Raw genomic sequence first — 26,060 nt, 5'->3', positions numbered from 1 at the left:
ATTTGTACACATATTAATGTCATATTTATGTACAAAATATACACATATTAATGTCAGTTAATATATTCAATATTAATAAAGATTACATTTAATTTTCAGATAAAAATAAATCCTGTTTTCTTCCCATACTCCAGCAGGTCATTTGGATCCCTACTTTAGAGTTCCTAGAACGCTATTTTACACTTAGTAGATGCTCAATAAAATGTGACTAAATGGAATTGATGGCTCCTTCCCAATTACACACATGAGCAGGAGGGAAAAAAGGACGATACAGATTTTGTCATGGGCTGGGGCAAGCACTGGCCGGAGAGTCTAGACTCCAAATATACTGGATAATAACAAAAGTTTTTCTCTTTAATATACTCAGTAAATAGCATATCCAAAGTGAAGCATGTCCATTAAAGGCAGTAGGTTAAGCACATTATAACACAACTATTTTCTACCTAAAACAAATGCTCCTTGAACTTCAAGCTACCTGGACACAAGATAGCCTGCTGCTTTGATAATGCTATTATTCAAACTTCTATACATCCAAGAGTATCATGATGATTAATGTTCACGGCGACCTTAAGGTATTTAAATAAATCTAAATGCCATTTAAATTATCAAAGAGATAAAATTAGGTTCAATGGTAATTTAGTTATATCTATTTTTAAAAATTGGTAACCTAGCTATTATATATATGAAAATTTTCTATTAGTGAAAAACTCCACTCTTTTACCATTAATGAATAATAGCACTTAAAATAGTAAAATTCTGGTTAATCTAAAGGTAAGGTTTCTTAAAATTTGGTTTGGCTTGGTTTTGGATTTCAAACATAATTTGTTATAGGCTACTCTTACATCATCAGTGATACAATATTTTATTAGGTTCATGGTCCCTTTGGGACCCCAGTGAAAGCTAAAGCACCCTCTCCCCAGAAAAAAACAATCATACACAAAATTTTGCTTACACTGTTAACTAAATTCATAGACATCCTAAGTAAGAAACCTCTGCTTTACAATGCAGACCTGAAAACATGGTCCAATTCATTAAAAAATATGATTGCAACCCAATTTTACAAAAAGGCAGGTCCTTAAAAAATAACAATATTAAATACTGAACATGTCCCAGGAACTATTCTAAATATTTCATATGTCTCAACGTATTTCATCCTCAAGTCAGTCCCTATAAGGTAAGTACTGTTTACCCCCAGTTTACAGATGACGAAACTGAGGCACAGAGTAGTAAATAATTGTTCGAAGGTCATACAGCTAGAAGATGATGCAGCCTAGACTTAAAGCCAGGAGGCCTGACTCCAGAACCCACGCTCTTAACCATTACACTACTGCTGCCTACAAAGGCAAGGTGCACATAATTATAGAGGTGTGACAAATCTTAAAACACCTGAAGTCATAATCAGTACATTTAAGATTTGCGAGAGTTTCATCTCCCTTAGAACCACAGCTGAACATAATGGGAAATGCTAATAAATAAAGATATACAGGTATAGAGTTATCAACTTTCTAAAATTGGTTCCCTGGTAAAACGGAGAACCTAACTAGGATCACCTTTCTTCATCCTCATCAGAACTATCACAAATTTTTAACTGTAAGGAATAAAAAAATATTACTTGTATTTTCAATTTTTTTTACTATTTGTTTCTCTTGCAGAAGCTTAGGCAATAATTCTTAGAGAAAGCTGAGTCACAATATTTGTATCAAGGCTATTATAAACCAGCAGGCTGGTGAAATCAGCAGTTTTCCTTAAGTTTAAACTTCAGTAACTCAGGATTTGTCTATGCTTAAGGAATTTCCAGATGCGTTTGAATCATACTGAAAAATAAACTCTCCTGGATCCTAAAATTACATATCTATCTATGAAGAGTCTTCACAGATGCCCAGAGTGGTTAGTCTGTCAGGAAGGATGAAAGCTACATTTTGAGGCAAGTTTGATTTTAGTCCGCTAAAAGCAGACCACGGTACTTATTCAGCTCAACAACTCTTCCTCAACATCAAACCTGTGCAGTAATCCCCTGCTCCCCAACCTGCCATGTGTGGTTTTGCTTTTCAGTTACCCACAGTTAACTGTGGTCCAAAAATATTAAATGGAAAATTCCAGAAATAATTCATAAATTTTAAACTGCATGCTGTCCTGAGCAGCATGATGAAATTTCATGCCATCTATCTCCACCCTGCCTGGGATGTGGCCCATCCCTTTGTCCAGCATATCCCACCGGTGAGTCACATAGTAGCCACCTCAGTTGTCAGACCAACCCTCGAGGCATCAGAGTGCTTGTGTTCACGTCACCCTTATTTTACTTAACTAAGGCCCCAAAGCGCAAGAGTGGTGATGCTGGCAATTCGGATATGCTAAAGAGAAGCCATGAAGTGCTTCCTTCAAGTGAATGGGTAAAAGTTCTCCACTTAATAAGGAAAAAAAAAAATCATATGCTGAGATTGCTAAGATCTACCGCAAGAATATTCTGTGAAGTTGTAAACAAGGAAAAAAATTTGTGCTAATTTTGCTGTCACACTTCAAACGGCCAAAGTTATGACTACGTGCAGGAAAAGTGCTTAGTTAAATGGAAAAGGCATTAAATTTGTACAATAAGATATTTTGACAGAGAGAGACCATATTCACATAAATTTTATTATAGTATGTTGTTGTAATTGTCCTATCTTACTATTACTTACTGTTATTAATCTCTTACTGTGCCTAATTTATAAATTAAACTTTATCATCAGTATGTATGAACAGGAAAAAACACGGTATACACAGGGCTTGGTTCTAGCAGGATTTCAGGCATCCACGGGGGGGTCTTGGAATGTATCCCTCGTGGGTAAAGGAAGACCAGTGTATACAGCAGTCGTAAGGCTGAGGAAAAAGAAGACTTACCTGGATTCGTGATGTTGAGTAGTTTGCAGGAATAAGGATCTTCCCTGTCTTCCACAGGCACCTCACAGCCATGAGCACCTATTATGAACTTCACAAGCACACTGAGAGATGTGTTGGCATTAACATCAGTTACTGACCTTCACCTTGCACATGCATGTTTCCTCATGCCCATTTCAGAGCTTTTACTTTGAGACACTAGTATTTATTAGGATTAATAATAACTTAATTTTTTTTTGCGCGCGGTACGCGGGCCTCTCACTGTTGTGGCCTCTCCCATTGCGGAGCACAGGCTCCAGATGCGCAGGCTCAGCGGCCATGGCTCACGGGCCCAGCCGCTCCGCGGCATGTGGGATCTTCCCGGACCGGGGCACGGACCCGTGTCCCCTGCATCGGCAGGCGGACTCTCAACCACTGCGCCACCAGGGAATCCCCTAACTTAATTCTTCTAGTCTAGCAAAAAGGGGGAACAGGCAAACTAGGAGTTGCTAACTACCAAGTGACTTATGTGTAAGCCCTCTACTGCAGGACTACATTAAAGCAAGAGTGGGTACGTTCGGCCTGGCCACCAGCAAATGCTCATGCCATTTAACAGCAAACTACGGTAAAGACAACTTCTTATGCCCACACGTAAAAACACATCTATACCTGCAATCTCCTTCACTCGCTTTCTTCTATTTCACAAAGTGTTCCTTTTGCTTGAGCAGTCTTTCTACCCCAGAAGAGGACCCCTCCTCTCGTAGACCTTGCTTCACTAGCCACCTGTAACCCATGGCTCCTTCCCTACACATTATAAATACGATGAAGTCTGACATTAATTTCTATCCACCTACCATCCGTCCTTGTCCCCATCACTTCCTTTACAGTGAAGTCCTACAAAGGAACATCTAAAACTGCAGCCTCTGGTTTCTCATTTCCCACTCATTTTATAAAACGGAAATTTTAGCTTCAGTACCCACCACTTCCACCGAGATGTCTACCACCAATACAACTAGCAATCTGCTGTTCAGTCAACACTCTTCAACTCTTCCCTACTTGACTTCTCTGGGGCTTGACAATGCAGGTCTCCTTAGAAAGCTCTCTTTCTCCACGTGGCCCTGCTCAGTGGGATCCCTGACTCTTCCTGCCCAGCTCATCCATTAGAGTGGATATTCCCCCAGGGCTTTGCCCTGGGATCGCTTCTCACTCGGCTCACTCTTTCCACTTGCTCTCCCTGGACAATTTCTATCCCCAAAGCTTCAACCAGCCTGGGAATGATTCCTGAATTAGCATTTCTAGTTTAGACCCAACTTCTAAGGAAAAGATCCATGAATTAATCGTACATCTTCACCTAGACGGCCCACAGACAGCTGTGTACTACAGTCTGCTGCTACTGGGTCATGAGGGCCAACTGCAAAATTTTCAAGAATTTTGTGAGCTGGTTATTAAGCACAGCTTTTATTAAAAATTAAATTTATAAACTTACAATTAAATACATTCTATTAAAAACAAAGGAAATAAATGCTCAAATTCATCATTTCTTATTTATTTCTCTATCATCTCTAATGTTATATGTATCCACTGTATCTGTATGATGGGGATATTATAATGGTGTGCCACTGCCTATCTTCCCCAACTCTGTGTTCAGAGACATCACATTAGTCGCTTGAAACTGGCCATGGTGGGAACACTTAAAGCATGGAAACTGGCAAGCACTACAAATAAGGGTTTGATTTATTGTTCTGTTGATTGTCTAGACTTAAAGTGATGGAGAAAATGTTAGTATTGCAGATCAAACTTAAAAATGTGACATGTTTGTGGCCATTCCATTGTGAATAGTACAAAAAATTGAGGAAATACTCTTCCATTGTTCAAAACCTATCATCTGATTCAGCAAAGACGTCACTTCATTGACTAAGAGTAGAGTTCTGTCACATACCTTAGTTGTCACTTTAGTCTTTAAAGGAAATATTCATGTCAGAACTACACTCTCGTCAACCGCAGCCACAGGTTGGTTATAGATACAGAAGTCTGGCAAACAATGACGCATTCTGAGAATCAATATGGAAGTTATAATAGAGAACATTATATACCTATTATCTGTCAATTATGTGCCCCAGTCTTCATATCAATAAAATTTATAATAAACATATACATACATATAAGCATGCTTTTCTTCAGAGAGTCAGTGAATAAACATTTACCAGCACCAGGTACATGCAGATACCTCAAACTCAACAAATCACAACTAAGCTCCTTCCCCAAGAAACCTGCTCTTCTCATCTAGTATCAATACATTTTGTCTTAATTGATGATTTCATTATTCTCCAAGTTAGAAAGCTAGCAACCATCCTAGAGTCCTCTTCCTCGTTCTACATTCAATTACCTAATTTCCTTAAAAGGTCACCACTTTAGACAAGGACTGCTAAGGGGCTGAGCTAAATAGGTCTCACCGGCTCCCTGAACTCTCAACACGTTGTTCTGCACAATCTGGTCACTGCCTACCTCTAACAGTTGTAACAGTTATAAGCCCTCCCTTCTTTCCTTTTTATATGATAATCTCTCTCTCTCTGCTTCTCTTTCCTTCCCTAAGTGCTCTCTCTCACACTCACCCACAAACGCATATACTCCCTACCCCATAATCTCTGCACTCCAGATACACAGAACTGTATGGAATTTCCCAAACACTCCAAGCTATTTTGTATCTATTTAATTCATAGCACATATAACATTTTATTACACTATTACATCTATTTCCTTCTACTAAACTCCAAGCCTCCATAAAGACTCAGGCTATATGGTATTTATCTATGTATTCTACTATACATAGTATACTACCTGTATACAGAGGATACTTAATAAATACTTGTGAAATTGACAACTTACAGCTTCACTACAAAGGCTTTTAATTAAATAGCGTCCTTGAAATATATGTGGAGTCTGGCTCCTTCAGTGAAATGCAAGACCTGAAAGTAAGCCATAACCACAGAAATGAAAACGGTTTCTTTTACGAACGGCCAATTAAGGCAGAATACCTTTTATAAACAACTAGCATTTAGAATAAAAGTATAAACAGAAATGAATAAATGTGTTAAATTATTGCAGATATTTACCAAATTTGTTTTTTTTAAGCTATCTTCAATAGTTTTACTAGATCCACAAAATTACTCTGCCCCAAGAAGAAGTTTCCGGCTAATATCTACTTTTATATAGGTATCCCATCATTTTTATAAAACAAATCAACAAGCTTACTAAATTTAAAATAAGAATGCTATGATAACAAATAAATTACTGATGAATGCCTGAATGTTAATTCTACTCATTATATTTAGCTCTGAGTCATTCCCTCAATAGTTTTTGAGTGTCCTACTCTGTGCCAAGTTAGGTTCAAGGTGCTGGAAATACATCAATGAAAAAAGCTGAAGCCCCTATGATCATAAAACACAGTCCAGTGAGGAAAGACAATTTATAAATATACAACTAAATATAATAAACGTGCTAGTTGGTGATATGTATTATAAAGAAAAATAAAGTCAAGTAAGGGAAGACAGAGTTGGAATAGCGCTATAATATCTAAACAGAGACCTGAAGAAAGTGAGGAAGTGAGCCATGAGGACATGCAGTGGAGGAATGGTACAGGCAGGGGGAACAGCAAGTGCAAAGGCCCTGAGGCAGGAGCACATTTAGGGTACTGAAGCACAGTGAGGTGGCCAGGGCAGGAAAGTAGATGTAGATAAGGTCAAAGACCACAGTAAAGACCTGGGATTTCACTCGGAGCAAGAAGAGAAGTCAGTGGAGGAATATGAACAGAAAACTGACATAATTTGACTAATTTTAAAAGGATCACTCTGGCTACTGTATGGAAAATAAAACACAGGGGATCAAAGGTGGAAGCAGGAAATTGAGATACGGAAGCTTCTGCAATAATCTAGGTGAGGGGTAATGGTGGCCCTAGACCAGGATGGTGGTTCTGATAGCTGTGGTAAAGGTGTTGAGAAGTTGGATTCTGTATACAATGTAAGGTAGCACCGAGAAGATATGCTAATGGATCCGATGTGGCATATGAGACAAAGAAAGATCAAGATAACACTGTACTGTAAATTGTAAAAACCTCGTATTTTCCTGACACCTCAACATCCCCACAAACAGGCTGAAGCATCCCGCCCCGATGACCAGGTCCACTCGGGTGACAAGGCTGGTCCCTGCCACAAGTTCCCCTTCTTGCCCTCCCCTGACACTGACCTCGTGACATTCAAACCCAACAGTGAAATACCTCGCACCTTCTGCTTGTCCTCTCCACCCTGACCCCAAATAAAGACCCCTGCCCACGGGTCCTCACTCTCTCTCGGCTCCCCACCTGCTTCGGCGAGCCCGCTCCTTGGACCCTCTTCCCATTTGGCCCCCTGTGTGGTGTGCCGGGCCTCCGTCTCTAGGACCTGTGAGCATGACAGATCCTTTCACTTCCAATGCCTCTCCCAGTGTAATTCCCATTGCCGTGCTGGAGCGACCCTTACAGATGCAATAAAGGGGACTCACTCCTCCACTCACAGCTCAGACACCAAAGTTTTCATCTGAGCAACTGCAAAGGATGGGTCATTACTTTCTGAGATGGGAAAGGCTAGAGGAAGTGCAGGTTTTCAAGGTGGTTCTGAGGGTAGTGATGACTCTGAGGCTTTTTTTTCACTTGCTGGGTAATAGGTTCTATTATCATTGCGATCCTGAACTAGAGAAACCTGTCTTGAAAAGGAATGAAAGCTGCTATGAGTGGCTCAAGGGTAAGATGGTGGAAGAGTAAGACGCGGAGATCACCTTCCTCCCCACAGATACATCAGAAATACATCTACACGTGGAACAACTCCTACAGAACACCTACTGGACTCTGGCAGAAGACCTCAGACCTCCCAAAAGGCAAGAAACTCCCCACGTACCTGGGTAGGGCAAAAGAAAAATGAATAAACAGAGACAAAAGAATAGGGACGGGACCTGCACCAGTGGGAGGGAGCCGTGAAGGAGAAAGGTTTCCACACACTAGGAGCCCCTTCGCGGGTGGAGACTGCGGGTGGCGGAGGGGGGAAGCTTTGGAGCCGCGGAGGAGAGCACAGCCACAGGGGTGCGGAGGGCAAAGCGGAGATTCCCACACAGAGGATCCGTGCCGACCAGCACTCACCTGCCCGAGAGGCTTGTCTGCTCACCCGCCGGGATGGGTGGGGCTGGGAGCTGAGGCTCGGGCTTCGGTCGGAGCGCAGGGAGAGGACTGGGGTTGGCGGCGTGAACACAGCTTGCACGGGGTTAGTGCACCACGGCTAGCCGAGAGGGAGTCCAGGAAAAGCCTGGACCTGCCAAAGGGGCAAGAGACTTTTTCTTCCCTCTTTGTTTCCTGGTGTGCGAGGAGAGGGGATTCAGAGCGCTGCTTAAAGGAGCTCCAGAGACGGGCGCGAGCCACGGCTAACAGCGCACACCCCAGAGACGGGCATGAGACGCTAAGGCTGCTGCTGCCACCACGAAGAAGCCTGTGTGCGAGCACAGGTCACTGTCCACACCTCCCCTCCCCAGAGCCTGTGCAGCCCGCCACTGCTAGGGTCCCGGGATCCAGGGACAACTTCCCCGGGAGAACGCATGGTGCGCCTCAGGCTGGTGCAACATCACGCTGGCCTCTGCCGCCGCAGGCTCACCCCACATCCGCACCCCTCCCTCCCCCTGGCCTGAGAGTCCCCAAAGCAGCTGCTCCTTTAACCCGTCCTATCTGAGCGAAGAACAGACGCCCTCCCGCGACCTACACGCAGAGGCGGAGCCAAATCCAAAGCTGAGCCCCGGGAGCTGTGCAAACAAAGAAGAGAAAGGGAAATCTCTCCCAGAAGCTTCAGAAGCAGCAGATTAAAGCTCCACAATCAACTTGATGTGCCCTGCATCTGTGGAATACCTAAACAGACAATGAATCATCCCAAATTGAGGAGGTGGACTTTGAGAGCAAGATTTATTTTTTTTCCCCCTTTTCCTTTTTGTGAGTGTGTATGTGTATGCTTCTGTGTGAGATTTTGTCTGTATAGCTTTGCTTCCACCATTTGTTCTAGGGTTCTATTCGTCCGTTTTTGTTTTTTTTTTTTTTACTTTAAAAAAATTTTTTTTCTTAACAATTATTTTTTAATAACTTTATTTTATTTTATCTTACTTTATTTTCTTTTATCTTCTCTCTTTCCTTCTTTCTTTCTTTCTCCCTTTCTTTCTAGTTTTTCTCCCTTTTATTCTGAGCGTGTGGATGAAAGGCTCTTGGTGCTGCAGCCAGGAGTCAGGGCTGTGCCTCTGAAGTGGGAGAGCCAACTTCAGGACACTGGTCCACAAGAGACCTCCCAGCTCCACGTAATATCAAACGGCGAAAATCTCCCAGAGATCTCCATCTCAACACCAACACCCAGCTTCACTCAACGACCAGCAAACTACAGTGCTCGACACCCTATGCCAAACAACTAGCAAGACAGGAACACAACCCCACCCATTAGCAGAGAGGCTGCCTAAGATCATAATAAGGCCACGACACCCCAAAACACACCACCAGACGTGGTCCTGCCCACCAGAAAGACAAGATCCAGCCTCATCCACCAGAACACAGGCACTAGTCCCCTCCACCAAGAAGCCTACACAACCCACTGAACCAACTTTAACCACTGGGGACAGACACCAAAAACAACAGGAACTACGAACCTGCAGCCTGCAAAAAGGAGACCCCAAACACAGTAAGATAAGCAAAATGAGAAGACAGAAAAACACACAGCAGATGAAGGAGCAAGATAAAAACCCACCAGACCTAACAAATGAAGAGGAAATAGGCAGTCTACCTGAAAAAGAATTCAGAATGATAGTAAAGATGATCCAAAATCTTGGAAATAGAATAGACAAAATGCAAGAAACATTTAACAAGGACCTAGAAGAACTAAAGATGAAACAAGCAACGATGAATAACACAATAAACGAAATTAAAAATACTCTATGGCTTCCCTGGTGGTGCAGTAGTTGAGAGTCTGCCTGCCGATGCAGGGGACACGGGTTCGTGCCTCGGTCCGGGAGGATCCCACATGCTGCGGAGCAGCTGGGCCTGTGAGCCATGGCCGCTGAGCCTGCACGTCTGGAGCCTGTGCTCCATAACGGGAGAGGCCACAACAGTGAGAGGCCTGTGTACAGGAAAAAAAAAAAAAAAAAAAACTCTAGAAGGGATCAATAGCAGAATAACTGAGGCAGAAGAACGGATAAGTGACCTGTAAGATAAAATAGTGGAAATAACTACTGCAGAGCAGAAAAAAGAATGAAAAGAACTGAGGACAGTCTCAGAGACCTCTGGGACAACATTAAATGCACCAACATTCGAATTATAAGGGTTCCAGAAGAAGAGAAAAAGAAAGGGACTGAGAAAATATTTGAAGAGATTATATTGACAACTTCCTTAATATGGGAAAGGAAATAGTTAATCAAGTCCAGGAAGCACAGGGAGTCGCATACAGGATAAGTCCAAGGAGAAACACGCCAAGACACATATTAATCAAACTGTCAAAAATTAAACACAAAGAAAACATATTAAAAGCAGCAAGGGAAAAACAACAAATAACACACAAGGGAATCCCCATAAGGTTAACAGCTGATCTTCCAGCAGAAACTCTGCAAGCCAGAAGGGACTGGCAGGACATATTTAAAGTGATGAAGGAGAAAAACCTACAACCAAGATTACTCTACCCAGCAACGATCTCATTCAGATTTGATGGAGAAATTAAAACCTTTACAGACAAGCAAAAGCTGAGAGAGTTCAGCACCACCAAACAAGCTTTACAACAAATGCTCAAGGACCTTCTCTAGGCAAGAAACACAACAGAAGGAAAAGACCTACAATAACAAACCCAAAACAATTAGAAAATGGGAATAGGCACATACATATCGATAATTACCTGAAATGTAAATGGATCAAATGCTCCCAACAAAAGACACAGATTGGCTGAATGGATACAAAAGCAAGACCCATATATACACTGTCTACAAGAGACCCACTTCAGACCTAGAGACACATACGGACTGAAAGTGAGGGGACGGAAAAAGATATTCCATGCAAATGGAAACCGAAAGAAAGCTGGAGTAGCAATTCTCATATCAGACAAAATAGACTTTAAAATAAAGGCTATTACAAGAGACAAAGAAGGCCACTACATAATGATCAAGGGATTGATCCAAGAAGAAGATTTAACAATTGTAAATATTTATGCACCCAACATAGGAGCACCTCAATACATAAGGCAAATACTAACAGCCATAAAAGGGGAAATCGACAGTAACACATTCATAGTAGAGGACTTTAACACCCCACTTTCACCAATGGACAGATCATCCAAAATGAAAATAAATAAGGAAACACAAGCTTTAAATGATAAATTAAACAATTGATATTTATAGGACATTCCATCCAAAAACAACAGAACACACATTTTTCTCAAATGCTCATGGAACGTTCTCCAGGACAGATCATATCTTGGGTCATAAATCAAGCCTTGGTAAATTTAAGAAAACTGAAATTGTGTCAAGTATCTTTTCCGACCACAATGCTATGAGACTAGATATCAATTACAGGAAAAGATCTGTAAAAAATACAAAGACATGGAGGCTAAACAATACACTACTTAATAACCAAGTGATCACTGAAGAAATCAAAGAGGAAATCAAAAAATACCTAGAAACAAATGACAATGGAGACACGATGACCCAAAACCTATGGGAGGCAGCAAAAGCAGTTCTAAGAGGGAAGTTTATAGCAATACAATCCTACCTTAAGAAACAGGAAAACATCTTGAATAAACAATCTAATCTTGCACCTAAAGCAATTAGAGAAAGAAGAACAAAAAACCCCCAAAGTTAGCAGAAGGAAAGAAATCATAAAGAGCAGATCAGAAATAAATGAAAACGAAATGATCTTTACAAAGATCAGTAAAACTAAAAGCTGGTTCTTTGAGAAGATAAACAAAATTGATAAACCATTAGCCAGACTCATCAAGAAAAAAAGGGAGAAGAGTCAAATCAATAGAATTAGAAATGAAAAAGGAGAACAACTGACACTGCAGAAATACAAAAGATCATGAGAGATTACTACAAGCAACTAAATGCCAATAAAATGGACAACCTGGAAGAAATGGACAAATTCTTAGAAATGCACAACCTGCCAAGACTGAATCAAGAAGAAATAGAAAATATGAACAGACCAATCACAAGCACTGAAATTGAAACTGTGATTAAAAATCTTCCAACAAACAAAAGCCCAGGACCAGATGGCTTCACAGGCGAATTCTATCAAACACTTAGAGAAGAGCTAACACCTATCCTTCTCAAACTCTTCCAAAATACAGCAGATGGAGGAACACTCCCAAACTCATTCTACAATGCACCATCACCCTGATACCAAAACCAGACAAGGATGTCACAAAGAAAGAAAACTACAGGCCAATATCACAGATGAACATAGATGCAAAAATCCTCAACAAAATACTAGCAAACAGAATCCAAGAGCACATTAAAAGGATCATACACCATGATCAAGTGGGGCTTATTCCAGGAATGCAAGGATTCTTCAATATACGCAAATCAATCAATGTGATACACCATATTAACAAATTGAAGGAGAAAAACCATATGGTCATCTCAATAGATGCAGAGAAAGCTTTTGACAAAATTCAACACCCACTTATGATAAAAACCCTCCAGAAAGTAGGCAAAGAGGGAACTTTCCTCAACATAATAAAGGTCATATATGACAAACCCACAGCCAACATCGTCCTCAATGGTGAAAAACTGAAAGCATCACTAAGATCAGGAACAAGACAAGGTTGCCCACTCTTACCACTCTTATTCAACATGGTTTTGGAAGTTTTAGCCACAGCAATCAGAGAAGAAAAGGAAATAAATGGAATCCAAATCGGAAAAGAAGAAGTAAAGCTGTCACTGTTTGCAGATGACATGATACTATACATAGAGAATCCTAAAGATGCTACCAGAAGACTTCTAGAGCTAATCAATGAATTTGGTAAAGTAGCAGGATACAAAATTAATGCACAGAAATCTCTTGCATTCCTATACACTAATGATGAAAAATCTGAAAGTGAAATCAAGAAAACATTCCCATTTACCATTGCAACAAAAAGAATAAAATATCTAGGAATAAACCTACCTAAGGAGACAAAAGACCTGTATGCAGAAAATTATAAGACACTGATGAAAGAAATTAAAAATGACACAAATAGATGGAGAGATATACCATGTTCTTGGATTGGAAGAATCAACATTGTGAAAATGACTCTACTACCCAAAGCAATCTACAGATTCAATGCAATCCCTATCAAACTACCATTGGCATTTTTCACAGAACTAGTACAAAAAATTTCACAATTTGTATGGAAACACAAAAGACCCCGAATAGCCAAAGCAATCTTGAGAACGAAAAACGGAGCTAGAGGAATCAGGCTCCCTGACTTCAGACTATACTACAAAGCTACAGTAATCAAGACAGTATGTTACTGGAACAAAAACAGAAATATAGATCAATGGAACAGTATAGAAAGCCCAGAGATAAACCCACGCACGTATGGTCACATTTTTTTTTTTTTTTTTGCGGTACGCAGGCCTCTCACTGTTATGGCCTCTCCCGTTGCGGAGCACAGGCTCCGGACGTGCAGGCTCAGCGGCCATGGCTCACGGGCCCAGCCACTCCACGGCATGTGGGATCTTCCCAGACCGGGGCACGAACCCGTGTCCCCTGCATCGGCAGGCGGACTCTCAACCACTGCGCCACCAGGGAAGCCCTGGTCACCTTATCTTTGATAAAGGAGGCAGGAATGTACAGTGGAGAAAGGACAGCCTCTTCAATAAATGGTGCTGGGAAAACTGGACAGGTACAAGTAAAAGTATGAGATTAGAACACTCCCTAACACCGTACATGAAAATAAACTCACAATGGATTAAAGACCTAAATGTAAGGCCAGAAACTATCAAACTCTTAGAGGAAAACATAGGCAGAACACTCTATGGCATCAATCACAGCAAGATCCTTTTTGACCCACCTCCTAGAGAAATGGAAATAAAAACAAAAATAAACAAATGGGACCTAATGAAACTTAAAAGTTTTTGCACAGCAAAGGAAACCATAAACAAGACCAAAAGACAACCCTCAGAATGGGAGAAAATATTTGCAAATGAAGCAACTGACAAAGGATTAATCTCCAAAATTTACAAGCAGCTCATGCAGCTCAATAACAAAAAAAACAAACAACCCAATCCAAAAATGGGCAGAAGACCTAAATAGACATTTCTCCAAAGAAGATATACAGATTGCCAACAAACACATGAAAGAATGCTCAACATCAATAATCATTAGAGAAATGCAGATCAAAACTACAATGAGATATCATCTCACACCAGTCAGAATGGCCATCATCAAAAAATCTACAAACAATAAATGCTGGAGATGGTGTGGAGAAAAGGGAACACTGTTGCACTGGTGGTGGGAATGTGAATTGGTACAGCCACTATGAAGAACAGTATGGAGGTTCCTTAAAAAACTACAAATAAAACTACCATATGACCCAGCAAACCCACTACTGGGCATATACCCTGAGAAAACCATAATTCAAAAAGAGTCATGTACCAAAATGTTCATTGCAGCTCTATTTACAATAGCCAGGAGACGGAAACAACCTAAGTGTCCATCATCGGATGAATGGATAAAGAAGATGTGGCACATATATACAATGGAATATTACTCAGCCATAAAAAGAAATGAAATTGAGTTATTTGTAGTGAGGTGGATGGACCTAGAGTCTGTCATACAGAGTGAAGTAAGTCAGAAAAAGAAAGACAAATACCATATGCTAACACATATATATGGAATCTAAGAAAAAAAAATGTCATGAAGAACCTAGGGGTAAGACAGGAATAAAGACACAGACCTACTAGAGAATGGACTTGAGGATATGGGGAGGGGGAAGGGTAAGCTGTGACAAAGTGAGAGAGTGGCATGGACATATATACACTATGTATAGCTAGTGGGAAGCAGCCGCATAGCACAGGGAGATCAGCTCGGTGCTTTGTGACCACCTAGAGGGGTGGGATAGGGAGGGAGATGCAAGAGAGAAGAGATATGGGAACATATATATATGTATAACTGATTCACTTTGCTATAAAGCAGAAACTAACATACCATTGTAAAGCAATTATACTCCAATAAAGATGTTAAAAAAAAAAAGCTGCTATGAGTAAGATAGGAAATCTATAAATGTTCACTACTGGTGACAAGAAAATTCACAATTGTGATTCCCCCGCATAGCTACTCAGTCACAAGCGTCCCAGCTGAATGCAATCCTGAGGGCCTTCTCTGCTTATCAGTGACTTCGCATAAGCAGAGAAGAATCGTCACATAACTAGAAGTCCAAACTTCCATGCTTCACTTCCACTAGTCCCTCACTATATAATCTTCAGAGGCTGCTTTCCCTGAGAAGACTAAGGCCTTGCATTCCTAACCAACAACCGAGCCATCTAATGTCAACGTGTGACGTGCTACCCAAGCTCAGGCCTGGAAGGGTGGTTGGCAAAAAGAGTATGGCAAACTATACAAACCGCAGATCACACACAACCAAATGATACAGAGCTGAAAAACATTAAGTATATCTCTTTTGGCTTAAAATCTTGGTTAAATTTACTTTTTGGGCTCAACTACATGGAGGAAAAGCAAAATGAAATAGTCATTTCTGAGGAAAAGAAGTCACATATCTGAATTAACATCTCTGACTCCAAGAAGAGATTTTTCAGAACACTTATTCAATACGTCACGCAAGGTGTGAACTCAAGAAACCTACCGTTGGGGCTCCCCTGGTGGCGCAGTGGTTAAGAATCTGCCTGCCAATGCAGGGGACATGGGTTCAAGCCCTGGTCCGGGAAGATCCTACACGCCGCGGAGCAACTAAGGCCGTGTGCCACAACTACTGAGCCTGTGTGCCACAACTACTGAGCCCATGGGCTGCAACTACTGAAGCCCGCACACCTGGAGCCCGTGCTCCACAACAAGAGAAGCCACTGCAATGAGAAGCCTGCGCACTGCAACGAAGAGTAGCCCCCGCTCGCCGCAACTGGAGAAAGCCCACGTGAAGCAACAAAGACCCAATGCAGCCAAAAAAAAAAAAGAAAAGAAACGTACCGTTGACTTAATGCTGGGTGTTGTACTAAATGCTTCAGCCAGGTGCTTCTTATCACATTGCGAAGTTCATGGTTATTGCGGGCTGACAGCACACCAACTACCACATCATAATGCCTAGATTTCCACTGGGGAAGTAAGGCCAACTGATCTAGAAATAAGCAATAGTAAATCAGAAATGTCATTTCTCAATTACTGTTAAGTTCAATATGTAACATAAAAATGTTTATTACAAGGTAATATAAATATATGTTCATATTTGCAGAAAATACAAATAAATACAAAGAATAAAAAACCTAAAGCACTCATAAAACTCACCATCCAGAGATAAGCACTACTAACATTTTGGTGCAGAGTCTTTTTGCTTCCACACCTATGTATGTATTCGTGCTCACCCAAGTATATATGTAAATTCTTCAAAACAAGTAAGACTTTTCTGATAAGAATCAGTTTGGAAGGTCAATGTGGCATAAACCATACAATAGTAGGCAGTAAGAGCCAATTATAAAATGCTGGCTTTTTATTTTAGCTATAAAAGTTATTTAACTCCTTGAGCCTTAGTTTCCTTAAGTAGAAATGGGTATAATAATACTTCTCATAGAGTTATAAAAATTAAATGATATAATGTGTGTAAAGGTTCTGGTTTGGTAGCAGGCAAAGAGTGGGCATTCAATGGCAACTAACAACAACAACAACAAATGTGCTGTCAAAGGTGAAGTCCTACATGAATATTAGTTATTAAGTTTGGGAGATGAAGTTGAAGGACTACCATGCTGGAAAGAATCAGAACTCTTATTCATGCCAATAAATTCTACAGCCAGCAAATATTTATCACTTGAATAGTGCAAAGGATGAAGGAGGGGAAACGTTTGTAGTTTAAAAAAAAAAAAAAAAATCAAGGAACAAGTCATTTTTTACTATCATATTTAATGGACAGGATTACATTTTTAAAATATGTCCTTAGAGGGAGTTCCCTGGTGGCCCAGTGGTTAGAATTCCAGGCTTTCACTGCTGTGGCCCCGGTTCAATCCCTGGTCAGGGAACCGAGATCCCACAAGATGCACACCACCCCCACCCCAAAAAACTGTCCTTAGAGAAAGATAGAGGGAAAGATACTTTGTCCCTGTTTTTCATCACCAGTTTCAAAGCTTGAGAGCTACAAGCTAATATATAGCTCTCATTAGGGATCCCATTTCATCTCTTTCTTCAGCAGTGGAAACTGATCCCACAATGTTTCCAAAAATAAATTACTGCAGGCCACAGAGCTTTACTGTATTAAATGAAATGTTTTTATATGCCATAGAATCTAGGGATTCAAAAGACAACAAAGACATGTTGATATTTCTTCAAGGGAGAATACTTTAAATGCTTATGTAAAATTGGCAATGAAAACCTAGTCCCTCCCCCGACTTTTTCACAGAGAAATATTAGCAGTAAGCACATTTTATAGACAGGAGTGAGGAAAATGCAGTAACCAGACATATCTGACATTGATTCTACAGCCAACATGCTGCACAGTATCAGTAAGAAGTTACTTAAATCCTTGTGCCTCAGTTTCCTAATCAGAGAAAGTTGATACCAAAAACAGTCTTTTAGATACTCTATTTCATCTGTTTCAAAATGTCTTCTCAAAAGATTAAAAAGCTTTAAAAGATTAGAAGAGCAAAAATTATATGCATCCCAAATGCCTCATTTATCTGACTTCATGAGAAAACAAGGTTGCCGCACAAAAGTAAAATTTCAAAATAACTGAAACATCCCTTTAAATGCCAAACATCACTACCTTATTTTTGACGGGTAATCAAAATAAATCTTTTAGAGATGGATTACATGAAACATCATTTAACCTTTTCTTAATGACAAAATCTTTTTAAAATTTTTCTCAAATTTCTCTATCATTAATTCTAGTCGCAGCTTCAGTTCAAATTCTTACCTTTCACCTGGACCTACAAGGCTATCCTAATAGTTCCTCCCAGACTTCTCCATGAGATTTTTCTAAAAATAAATAAATCAATAGACACGAAGATAACCATGTGGTATGTGAAAGCCTCACGGATTATCGCTGAAAAGTACTTTTTCATCTTATTCCACCTCTCTCTGCCACTGCCAATCCTCTCTGCTTCTCATCCACATCTCAGCTGCCTCTACTGAACTGTGTTACTTTTTACATGCACTTCTCTTTTTGTTGCAGAAGAGAAGTACATGGCAGATTCTGGCCTTTTAGAGAACTTCTACTTCCAGAAATACTGAAAAATAGGTTTTTAAAGCCTCAACCAAAAAACTGTTAGAACTAATAAACAAATTCAGTAAAGTTACAGGATACATAATCAATATACAAAAATCAGCCGTATTTCTACACAGTAATAAACTATCAGAAAGAGAAATTATGAAAACTCCCAATTTCAATCACATCAAACAGAATAAATACCTAGGAATAAATTTAACCAAGGAGGTAAAAGACCTGTACACTGAAAAGTATAAGACATTGATGAAATAAATTAAAGAATACAGAAACAAAAGATATTCCATGCTTGCTAATAATAATATTGTTAAAATGTCCATACTAAAGCAATCTACAGATACAGTGCAACCTCTATCAAAATTCCAATGGCATTTTTCAGAAATAGAAAAAAAAAAAATCCTAAAATTTGTATGGAACCACAAAGACCTCGAAAAGCCAAAGCAATCTAGAGAAAGAAGAACAAAGCTGGAAATACCATGCTTCCTGGTTTCAAACCATATTATGAAGCTACAGTACTGGCATTAAAACAGACACATAGATCAACAGAACAGAATAGAGAGCCCAGAAGTAAACCCATGCGTATATGGTCAATCCATTTACAACAAAGGAACCAAGAATATACAGCGGGGAAAGGACAATCTCTTAGATAAATGACGTTGGGAAAACTGGACAGCCACATGCAAAAGCATGAAACTGAACCAACTAACTTATGCCATACACAAAAATCAACTGAAAATGGATTAAAAACTTGAATGTAAGACCTGACACCATAAAACTCCTATAAGAAAACATAGGCAGTAAGTTCCTTGACATTGGTCTTGGCAATAATTTTTTTTAGATTTGACACTGAAAGCAAAGGCAACAATAGCAAAAATAAGTAAGTGAGACTACATCAAACTAAAAACCTTCTGCACAGCAAAGAAAACTATCAACAAAATGAAACGACAACCTACCAAATAGGAGAAGATATTTACAAATCATGTATCTGATTAATATCCAAAATATACAAAGAACTCATACAACCCAATACCAAAAAACAAAGAATCCCATTTAAAATTCAGCAGAGGATCTGAATAGACATTTTTCCAAAGAAGACATGCAGACTGCCATCAGGTACATGAAAAGGTGCTCAAAATCACTAATCATCAGGGAAATGCAAATCAAACCCACTATGAAACATCACCACACCTCTTAGAATGCCTATTATGAAAAAGATAAGAAATAACAAGTGTTGGCGAGAAGGTGGAGAAAAGGCAACCCTCATACACTGTTGGTGTGAAAGTAAATTGATGCAGCCACTAAAAAATGAAAAACAGTATGGAGGTTCCTCAAAAAATTAAAAATAGAACTACCATATGATCCAGCAAAACCACTTCTGGGTATTTACCTGAAGGAAATGAAAACATTCACTAGAAAAGACATATGAATGGGGATGATATGCATGATAGTGAACATGGGGATGTTCATTGCAGCACTATTTACAATAGCCAAGACATGGCAGTAACCTAAGTGTCCACTGATGGATGAATGAATACAGAAAATGTGTTCTTTATACACAATGGAATATTATTCAGCCATAAAAAGGAAGGAAATCTTGCCATTTGCAACCATGTGGACAGACCCTGAGGGCATTACACCAAGCGAAATAAGTTGGACAAAGACAGGCTGATACCATATGAACTCATTCATATGTAGAATCTAAAACAAACAAAACACCAAACTCATAAATACAGAGAACAGAGTGGTGTTTGCCAGAGGCTGGGTGTAGAGGGTAGGCATAATGGGTAAAAGGGGTGAAAAGGTACAAACTTCCAGTTATAAAATAAATAAGTCATGGGGATGTAACATACATCATGGTGACAATAGTTAACAAGACGGTATTGCAGGGAATTCCCTGGCGGTCCAGTGGTTAGGATTCTGGGCTTTCCCTGCCATGGCCCGAGTTCAATCCCTGTTTGGGGAACTGAGATCCCGCAAGCCGCACGGCATGACCCCCCCACACACACCAAAACAACAACAACAACAACAACTGTACTGTATTTAAATGTTGCTAAAGAGAGTGGGTCTTAAAAGTTCTCATCACAGGAAAAAAAATTTGTAACTGTGTGTGGTGACAGATGTTAACTATACATACTGTGGTGATCATTACAGAATATATACATGTATCAAATCATTATGCTGCACACCTGAAACTAATGTAATTTGTCAATTATATCTCAATTTTTTTAAATACTGGTTTCTTCTGCCACATACCATCAATGTAAATCAGTCCAACAGACCTGTGAGTAGTGTGTCACACAGTATAAAACTCAAAGTGGAGAGTTCCCTGGTGGTCTAGTGGTTAGGATTCACCGCTTTCACTGCTGTGGTCCAGGTCCGATCCCTGGTTGGGGAACCGTGATCCCGCAAGCCACGTGGCACAGCCAAGATTAAACAAACCAACCAACAAACAAACAAGCAAAAACTCCTCAAAGTGGATGCTGTGTAAGAATGCTGCCCAGCTTTCCAGTTCCCCCCCCCTACACTTTCATCATCCTCTGCTCAATGTTGCAAGTACAGGGTACCTAGTTTGATTCTGGTGTCTGAAAACAGGAAACAAAAACAAAAAAAACTAAGAAGTGAACATGAGACAAAGAATAAAGATAATTCACAGAAAAAGAAATGCAAATAGCCAACGAACCTATAAAAAACGGTTCAACTTCACTAGAAGTCAAGTTTGAATTACAGCAATAATAAGACACCAGTTTTCTCCTACATTCAAACTGACAAGTATCTTCTTAAATGATAATACCCAAATGACTGATGTTTTGATAGAGGTAGTTTTTTCAAGGAAATGGCTACTCTCCTATGTTGCTAATAGGAATGTAAGTTGGTATAGTATTCTGCAGTAAATTTTGCCAATATACATCAAATACCTCAGAATTGTATAACTTTTGTCCTTGGCTAAGAATATAGGCTAAGGAAATAATCAGTGATGCACTAAAAGATCTCTATTCATCACAGTGTCGTTTCTTAACAGGGAAAAACTGCAAAATACATGAATGCACAAATAAGGCATCAGTTACATAAATTATGGTGTATCTATATGCTAGAATACGATACAGACATTAAAATTGTTCTAAGCATTTCATTAAATGCTGTTCTACATCTCATTAAGTCAGATAAGCAGGCTATAAGAACTATGTACATACTATTTGGTTCCACTTATATAAAGTACAAAGCAGGCAAATCTCTGCCACTGAAGATCAGGATCATGGGTACCACTTCTGGCAGTGATAAGAAGGGAGCATAAAGGAAGCTTCTAAGGTGTTGGTAGTTTTCCTGTTTTTAATTTGGGTGCTGATTAGCTGGGTGATTCAGTTTGTGAAACTACATCAAGCTCACATTTACGTGCACTTTTCTGAATGTACATTATATATCAAAAAAAATTTTTAATACTAAATAATTCCCCCGACCATGTTTTATATGTATTGATACATTCAAACATTGCCCAGTATAGATCATTTTTCTTTCCTTTTTAAAGAATAATTTCAAAATTTTTCTTTGTAAAGTAAAATTTGTAAATTATTCTTTGTAAAGTAAAATTTGTAAATTTTTACTTTACTTTGTAAAGTAAAATTTGTTTTACTTTTATAAGAAAAAATGTAAATCATGGAATGTGAACGATCTATAGGTGACAAACTCATTCATACTTTCCCAGTTTTCTCCTCTTGATTCATTCCTTCAAGTAACTGAGCACCTCCTATGTTCACTGCTTTAGATGGCAAATATATAGCAATAAACAAATCTTCATACTGTCAAGAATAATTAAAACCCCACACAAGCCCCCTGAAGGCAATGACCATTTCTCTTTTTAATATGTAGTATATCCTGAGAGTCTGGCAACCTGCTGGACTCTGCACTGAAAGTGGACATCCAAAAGTTTATTAAAGACTCCAAAACTGACTGCTCAAAATAAGCCCAAAGATTCTTAAAAATTAGACTAAAATTTCCCCTCTCATGTGCATGTCTCACATGACACCAACCACAAACAGGCAGGAATCTTAAAAATGAAGAAAACATGCAAGTTCACCACGTATCTACTGATAAGGACAATCATTATACACACTACCAGCGTGCTCTCACCAATTTCAGATACCTCCCCAAACACCTCACTAGCAAGGACATCAGCCACCTCCACACTACCATTCCTCTCTAAAATTCAGAGTGCTCACGAGGAATGAGGCACTGTTCTGGGTGTTTTATTAACTGAATCTTCACAATAACCCTGTGAGGTCATCATTTTATAAATAAGGAAACTGAAGCACAGAGACCAGATTAGCATATAGCGATCATTTTGGACGAGGCAGCCCTAGGCGAAACTGCAAAGCAAGCTCAATTTGTCTTTGACCTTCTGCTTGCCCCATGTCGGTTTCCATTTAACAAACTGCGAGCACCTTGAGAGCAGGGACTAAATACCTACTACTCTAAGCATTTGTTGAATGGATCCGTTTCTTTCCTTTCTCTTTAGTTTCCTTCTTTCAAAATATCCTAGAAAGAGAAGCCTCTTTTGGTACATAATTTTTCTAAATTAACTGTTAAATAATTCCTGCTAAGGCATAACCCCAAACCAATACGTTATCATTAAGATATCCTGTATCTTTATTCCCTAGCCCAAATGTCTGTCTCCACCTCCATTTTCCTCTCCTCACCCCCTAGTTGTGCTGGATTTCACAACAGGAGATCTACTGGCTCTTCACCAGCTGTTCTCCCTGACTGGGCTTCACCTGTTCAAGGTGAGCTACTACATTAGAATAGTACCACGTACTAACACGACTGACACACTTCATTCATGCATTCAGGTTCCTGCCCAACTGTGACCTCTTTAGAGCGGCCCCCCCCGACCTCTCTATTGATTTATTTATAAATTTATTTATTTTTGGCTCCGTTGGGTCTTTGTTGCTGCACGCGGGCTTTCTCCAGCTGCAGTGAGGGGGGCTACTCTTTCATTGCGGTGCACAGGCTTCTCATTGCGGTGGCTTCTCTTGTTGCGGAGCTCGGGCTCTAGGTGTGTGGGCTCAGTAGCTGTGGCTTGCGGACTCTAGACCGCAGGCTCAGTAGTCGTGGCGCACGGGCTTAGTTGCTTCGCAGCATGTGGGATCTTCCTGGACCAGGGCTCAAACCTGTGTCCCCTGGACTGGCAGGTGGATTCTTAACCACTGCGCCACCAAGGAAGCCCTGACCTCTCTATTTAAAACAGCAGCACATCATTCTCTATCCTCTTACACTGCTTTATTTTTGTCACCACACATCACTCTCCCCTATGATATTTAATAATTATTTTCTTATATTCTGCTTTCCCTTGTGAACTGTAAACTGCATGAGGGCAGGGACTTTATCTTGATTACTGCTGTAATCCCACACCTACAACAGGAGTTGGCACAGAGGAGGCTCTCAAATATTTGTAGAATCAACTGCAAGTCAGAGGGCCTTTTTTAACATTCAGGGGAAGTAAATCTCCCTGCCACGACTTAATGAGACTGAAGACAGACAAAGAGGCAGGAGAGAAAAGAGAACAAAAACAAAATTCAAAATGTAAATTCAAGGGAAGAATACTTAACAAAGTGTTGGGTTTTCTCTCTCACTCTAGGCTTAAGGGATAAGGACTAAAATGTAAAAATGCTCCAATTTTTTGGTTTGAACTGGTGACAACACAAAGAGAAAAGAATTTGTATGAAATTTTAGCAATCAAGATGCTTCTACTGTTTTTAGTTTTGAAAGTACCAAAAGTGCAAAACGAAAGTTAGGACTCTGCAAGGTTTCACTTAGATTGAATACTCTATTTATTATTTGACTAGATGCACAATATCCACCTAAAGTCAAAGTTAATTTACACAACTAGTACTGATCTCCTCACCAATAGCCCTGCCCTTTCCAAGGTCTACTTCCTAGTTTCCTTAATCTAGCCTGGTCTCACAGGACAGCAGATAAGGTATCACTGAAACACTGACGGAGGGGGAAAAACTTATCTCAAAAAGAAAAAACATTTTTTTAAAAAGTTACTTTTAATACTTTTAGGTGAGCCCCACAGAAATAAAAAACACTAGGAAAAGGTAACCCCCTCACCTCCAGGAGTGGCCCAGGGGAAGACTGGCTACCTGAGGGGAAGGAAGCACAGAAGAGACCCAGTGCAGACAAAGGGAAAGGGAATGTCAGTGGGGCTGGGAGCTGTGATCACTACAGGAGAAAATGGGAGCACAGTGGGACTGGCTCCAGGCACACAGGCAAAGGGCAAAAGGGTTGGACATGAAGCCACAAAGCTTCCAAAACTAGAACAAATAATTTTAAAATGTGTATGGAAACACAAAAGACCCCAAATAGACAAAACAATCTTGAGAAAGAAGAACAGAGCTGGAGGAGTCAGGCCCCCTGACTTTAGACTATACTACAAAGCTACAGTAATCGAAATGGTATGGTACTGGCACAAAAATAGACACATACATCAATGGAACAGAACAGAGAGCCCAGGAATAAACCCACACACTTATGGTCCGTTAATCTATGACAAAGGAAGCAAGAATAGACAATGGGGAAAAGACAGTCTCTTCAATAAGTGCTGCTGGGAAAACTGCACTGCTACAAGTAAAAGAATAAAATTAGAACATTCTCTAACACCATATACAAAAATAAACTCAAAATGGATTAAAGATGTAAATGTAAGACTGGATACTATAAAACTCCTTGAGGAAAAAATTGGCAGAACACTCTTTGACATAAATCGCAGCAATACGTTTTTGGATCCATCTCCTGAGATAAAGGAAATAAAAGCAGAAATAAACAAATGGGACCTAATTAAACTTAAAAGCTTTTGCACAGCAAAGGAAACCATTGATATAAACAGGAAGACAACCTGCCAAATGGGATATAATATTTGCAAATGATATGACTGATCAGTGATTAACATCCAACATATATAAACAGCTCATACAACTCAACATCAGAAAAACAAACAACCCAATTTAAAAATGGGCAGAAGAAATGAACACTTTTCCAAAGAGGAAATGCTGATGGCCAACAGGCACATGAAAAGATGCTCAACATCCCTAGTCATCAGTGAAATGCAAATCAAAACCACAATGAGACGTCACCTCACACCTGTCAGAATGGGTATCATCAAAAGGAACACAAATACTGGGGGAGGATGTGCAGAAAAGGGAACCCTTGTATACTGTTGGTAAGAATGTAAACTGGTGCAGTCACTGTGGAAAACAGTATGGAGATTCCTCAAAAAACTACCATATGGCCCAGCAGTTCCACTCCCGGGTATATAACTGAAAAAAACCCAAAAACAGTAATTCAAAAAGATACATGCACCCTAATGTTCACAGCAGCGTTATTTACAATTACCAAGATACGGAAACAACCTAAGTGTCCATCAACAGATGAATGGATAAAGAAGATGTGATATATATACACACGATGAAATACTACTCAGCCTTAAAAAAAGAAAGAAGTTTTGCCATTTGCAGCAACACGGATGGATTTGGAGGGCATTAGGGTAAGTGAAATAAGTCAGAGAAAGACAGATCCTGCAAGGTATCACTTACACCTGGAATCTAAAAGATATAACAAACCAGTGAACATAACAAAAAAGCAGCAGGCTCACAGATGTGGAGAACAAATTAGTGGTTACCAGTGGAGGGCGGAGGGGCAATACCGGGGTGGAGGAGTGAGAGGGACAAACTACTGGGTGTAAGATAGGCTCAAGGATGTGTTGTA

At 39.9% G+C, this 26,060-nt stretch overlaps 1 protein-coding gene across 5 annotated transcripts in view; it reads right to left on the bottom strand.

The window, feature by feature from the left end:
• The window catches only part of B3GALNT2 (beta-1,3-N-acetylgalactosaminyltransferase 2), a 65,137-nt gene that overhangs the window by 37,125 nt on the left and 1,952 nt on the right, over positions 1-26,060 (bottom strand). For all 5 annotated transcript variants that reach the window (XM_073793647.1, XM_019941527.3, XM_019941526.3 and 2 more), the window contains 2 exons: positions 16,064-16,211; positions 2,878-2,978 (listed from right to left, as the gene is read on the bottom strand). In XM_073793647.1, coding sequence (XP_073649748.1) covers positions 2,878-2,978; positions 16,064-16,211 — 249 coding nt within the window. The remainder of the gene's footprint in view (positions 1-2,877; positions 2,979-16,063; positions 16,212-26,060) is intronic.

This window comes from Tursiops truncatus, chromosome 16 (assembly GCF_011762595.2).
Source record: "Tursiops truncatus isolate mTurTru1 chromosome 16, mTurTru1.mat.Y, whole genome shotgun sequence".
NCBI lineage: Eukaryota > Metazoa > Chordata > Mammalia > Artiodactyla > Delphinidae > Tursiops > Tursiops truncatus.
This window is presented reverse-complemented; position numbering and strand designations above follow the sequence as displayed.